The sequence below is a fragment of the Pteropus vampyrus genome, unplaced genomic scaffold, assembly GCF_000151845.1.
Source record: "Pteropus vampyrus isolate Shadow unplaced genomic scaffold, Pvam_2.0 Scaffold459, whole genome shotgun sequence".
Classification (NCBI taxonomy): domain Eukaryota; kingdom Metazoa; phylum Chordata; class Mammalia; order Chiroptera; family Pteropodidae; genus Pteropus; species Pteropus vampyrus.
In genome coordinates this window covers 320,917-325,538 of record NW_011889240.1, presented here as the reverse complement: position 1 = coordinate 325,538, position 4,622 = coordinate 320,917, and the positions used below count along the sequence as shown (strand labels likewise).

General features: G+C 53.5%; 1 protein-coding gene across 3 annotated transcripts in view; it reads right to left on the bottom strand.

Moving 5' to 3' along the window:
• FSD1 (fibronectin type III and SPRY domain containing 1) overlaps nucleotides 1–4,622 on the bottom strand; it is a 13,097-nt gene that overhangs the window by 5,904 nt on the left and 2,571 nt on the right. For all 3 annotated transcript variants that reach the window (XM_011381911.2, XM_023524280.1, XM_023524279.1), the window contains 3 exons: nucleotides 3,160–3,182; nucleotides 2,844–2,965; nucleotides 2,107–2,316 (listed from right to left, as the gene is read on the bottom strand). In XM_011381911.2, the coding sequence (XP_011380213.1) occupies nucleotides 2,107–2,316; nucleotides 2,844–2,965; nucleotides 3,160–3,182 (355 nt within the window). The remainder of the gene's footprint in view (nucleotides 1–2,106; nucleotides 2,317–2,843; nucleotides 2,966–3,159; nucleotides 3,183–4,622) is intronic.

Here is a 4,622-nt window from a genome sequence, read left to right as displayed (position 1 = left end):
ACCCTATGTCCAGTCACCTCCTGAGTGTTCCCCACAGGATGCCGATTCTCTGGGCATCTCAAACAGCACTTGGCACCCCAGCTCTGTTCCTCTCATAGCCAGCTACCCTTGCCCCTTGGGCAAAGTCCCCATCCTTCTCTCTGTAAACTTAACCAGTTCCAGACATGAAGGCTCAACGTTCCGGCCTCTGAGGCCTGGACCAGGCTGTTCCTCTGCCCGGAAGGCTGACCTTCCTCCAACCTCGCTTCTTCTCTTTGGGGCCTCAGCCTGGCCGCCACCTCCTCCGGATGCCCACATAGACTGCCTCACCCTTCCTGGGATCCCCTTGAGTTCAGGTTTGCTCAGCAGCGCCATCCACTGCCCCAGAACTAAGACCACCAGCCAGAAGGCTGCGTTTCAAACGTGGAACACATCTAACCACGGTCTAGACACACTCGCTGTGTGCCTGTTTCCTATTCCGCAAACTGGCCACTGTATTCCCCATGCTGGGCAGGGTTCACAGGAGAATGAGATGTGTTGAGGGATGGAAGTCAGAAGCACTTAACCCTCCCATCTTTCCAAGCAATCAGTGAGGTGGCAGGTGGATTGCAAATAACCACAGAGGCTGTTTCCATAGGTGAGGGCGTCATTCATAGATAGACGTCCCCGACACTGCAGCCTTGTGATGGATTCGACTTCCCACCCTGAGGAATTCACTTGGAAGGCTGTAAAAGGCAAGAGGATGGGGCTGTAAAGGGGACGCGTCAGGGAGCCTGTGACGGTGCAGATCCACACTGTGACTGTGGTAGCGGTGACATGAGATAAAACTGCACGTGGTTACACGCTTGCACACGAATGAAACGTGGATCAGCGCTGCAGGACGTAGCCTCGTCAGTTTCCTGGTTTTGACATTGAACTACAGCTATGTAAGCTGCCAAACGGGAGAAGGCGGGGCATATCCAGACAATGGACTATTATGATTCGGCCTTAAAAAAGGAAGGAAATTGTGACGCTTGCTACAGCCTGGATGAACTCTAAGGACAATGCTCAGTGAAAGAAGCCATACACAAAAGGACCAATCCTATGTGATTCCACTCACATGAAGTGCTTAAAGTAGTAAAAATCACAGGGACAGGAAGTCGAATGGTGGGCGCAGCATCTATGGGACGCGGAAGGGGAGTGGGTGTTTAATGGGGACAGAGTTTCAATTTTGCAAGATAAAAAGTTCTGGAGATGGGTGGCGGGGACGGTGGCCCAACGATGTGACTGAATTTACCGCCACGGAACTATACACTCAAAAATGGTTAAGGCAGTAAATATTGTTACATGCATTTTACCATAATAAAAATAGTTGGGAGGAAACGGGGCGGATTTATTTTGATTCTCACGCAAAAGGATAAACCAGTAGCTTCCCCGGCCCTCCTGCTGGCTGCTCGCTTTTCTTTCCTGCAATTAGCACGCTCATTACGAGCCACGTATGCTAATTACAGACAAGGAACAAGTTGATTACAGCCCAGAGCTGTGGTGCTAGTTATACTGTCAGCAAGACTCTCTCCGCCCCTCGGGGCTTCCCTGGCTCAGGACGGCTTCTGAGACCCATGAGGGAACCCCGCCAACGCCTCCCTCCGTCAGGCCCTCCCCCACCAGCTGGGTGGATCCCCCAGGCTTTCCGCTTTCTCATAACTGCCAAGGAAATCCCCCAGGACTGGGAGGCTTGCCCCAGAATGCCCGGTCCACGAGCGCAGGGATTCTTGTCTGCTTTGTTCACTGCTCCAAGGACAGACAGCACGTGGTGCCCTGTAGGCACTCCATAAACTAGGAAGAGTGAACGAACACGCAGGTGAAGGGTGCCTTCTCCGGCCCCCGTGCCTCAGTTCCTTCACCTGTAAAACGGGGATAGGCCTGCCTGTCACACGCATGAAACGCTTAGCACACAGCAAGTTCCCAGTAAACGGTGCAGGGGCCCTCATCAATATCGTTTCCGTTATCACTTCAGGCAACTCCTGATGAGCCCAGCCAGGCTGCGCGCACACCCCGTGAGTTTTAGGGCTCCTCTACGAGCCCCAGTTGACCGACGGGGTATCGGGAGCCCAGGGTGCTGAAGGGCACAGAGTCAGTGGCCCTTACCGGTCAGGGTGTACTCCGTCTGCCTGATGCCCTCCACCACCATCCAGGGGTGGTCCTCCTTGAGACGCGGCGGGCCCTCGAAGTTCGTCCGCCGGTACTCCAGCACGTAGTGGTCGATCTTGCTGTCCTCGTCCGGCATGCGCCACACCAGGGTCACACAGTTGTCGGCCACCAGGGACTCGGCCAGGTCGATCACAGGGGCGCTGGGGACTGGCCAGGACGGAGGAGAGGGAAGTCAGGAACCAGCGGCCAGAGGCGTAGGGGCTGCTCTGGGGCCCCGCCCACAGGGTACGCCTTCTGGGGGCGGGGCCTCCTCCGGGTCCCCGGCATGCGGACGGCCTTCCCGCGTTCTGTGGCCTGAGGGCGGCGCCCCCTCAGCGGTCCACCAAGGGCGGGAGGGGATGGGGCGCAGAGCTGGTTCAGGGTTCAACCAACAAAGGGCTGGGCCTTCTCAGAATTCCATCATTTAGATGTAGAACATTTCAGACTTCGCTACTAATTGGAGGCACAGCCTTCAGGACATGCTACCTCTGGTGGGTGGGGCCTTTAAGCCTCCGCCCAGGGGCGTGGCCTCCCTATGGCATTAGCGGGACTCCGTCACGGCTCCACCCCAGGGGTGGGACTTTTGGGGGTCCCAAAGCCTGGCTGTCAGCTTTACTCCAGGCCTTGTCTCAGGAACCCCCAGACTCCTCAGCTGTTTCCCTGAAACCCTAGCCCTCGGCAAGTCCCCCTCTCACCCGGCAAGAACTTGAGTGCCTGAAGCATCCTCCTCTCCTGTGCAAAGTCTACCATGAGGTGACTCATGTTGTCGCTGACCTTGGCTTTCAATGACAGCCGGAAGGCAGGGGCCATTGTCACACTGCAGGGAAGGAGGTGGAGGGAGCCTGCTGGCAAGCATCTCAGGGGGCGCCAAGCCTGGTCCTCCGAGGTGTGTGTGAGACCCCTCCCTCTTGTTCTGGTCCAGTGTTCTGGGCCAAGGGACCCTCACCTGGACGTCCCCACCTTCACAACAGGGGTGGGGCACTAGGCTGGGGGCCACATACAGTCTCTTACCCATCTTTGATTTGCTTGGCAGCCTAGAAAGAGCAACAGAATGAAATTCAGAGTTGTCTTGAGTCAGTCAGAAAACCACTGTATGGACATGAAGACTGAGGTCCAGCATGGCAGCCATTTGCCAAAGTCCCCTGGCACTGGGGCAGAAACCCTTGGCTGGGCCCCAAAGGGATAAGGGGCAAAGACAGGCTTCCACTGCCACCCCACCTCCTGTCCAGGGCCCAGAACACAGAGTTGGTGGATTTAGCAAATAAAAATACAGGACGCCCAGTCAATTTGCATTTCAGATGAACAACGAATGGTTTTAAAGTATGTCCTACCCTATATTTGGAACGTACATATACAGTAAATCCCCACTTAACATCATCGATAGATTCTTGGAAGCTGCGACTTTAAGTGAAACGACATAACGAAACCAACTTTACCGCAGGCTAATTGATTTTAACAAGAGTTGAGTTCCTACGGCATATTTCTGGTCACCAAACTTCACCAAGAATAAAGACCCCAAACACTTTCAATATGGAACATTGAAATAAATGTGAGGTATATGTACATTCAAGAAAGACTAATAAAAACAAGGTAGACAATGATTCTGCAACCTGCTGACTCCCGTTTAGGGTCGCGGGTGACCGGAGCCTATCCTGGCAGCTCAGGGCACCAGGCTGGAGGGACCCCGCCCTAGACAGGACACACTCGCGCTGCAGGGCCACTCACACTCACACTCACTCACACTGGGACCGTGCAGACGCCGATTCACCTCCTCCACACAGCTGTGGGAGGTGGGAGCACAGCAGGGTCCCCGGAGAGAACCCGCACAGACGTGGGGAGAACATGCACGCCCCCCTCAGACAGTGGCTCCAGTTGGGAACTGATTTTTTTTTCTCATCAACGTTATAATAAAACAACCCTGAACAAGAGGAGGTTATCTGAGGACCTGTTGCACTAAATATTGCACAGGACATATTATACTAAACAACTGTACATTATTAAATTTGAATTTCAGGTAAATGACAAATGTTATTTGAGTATAAATGTCTCATGCAATATTTCAGAAACTTATACTAAGCTTTTGCATGAAATATACTTCCACTAAAAAAATGATTCATTGTTTAATTTGAATTTCAGATCGACAGTGAACAATTCTTTCAGTATAAGAACGTCCCATGCGATCCTTGTGACATACTTATACTAAATATTGCATGCGCCATACTTACACTAAAAAATTACTCGCAGTGGATCTGAAATGCAAATTCAACTGGGTGTCCTGTATTTGGTCTGGCAGCTGCACCAGCACGGCTTCCGAGGCACCCACCTGAGGAAAGTCGCCTCTGTCCGTGGCCTGCAGGGTCTGGTTGGCCGTCTCCAGAAGCTCCTCGGAGCTCTCCAGGGCCCGTGTGCAAGCAGCCAGTTGGTTCTGCAGGTGGCATGGCACTGAGGGATGACACACCTCACCCCAGGGCATC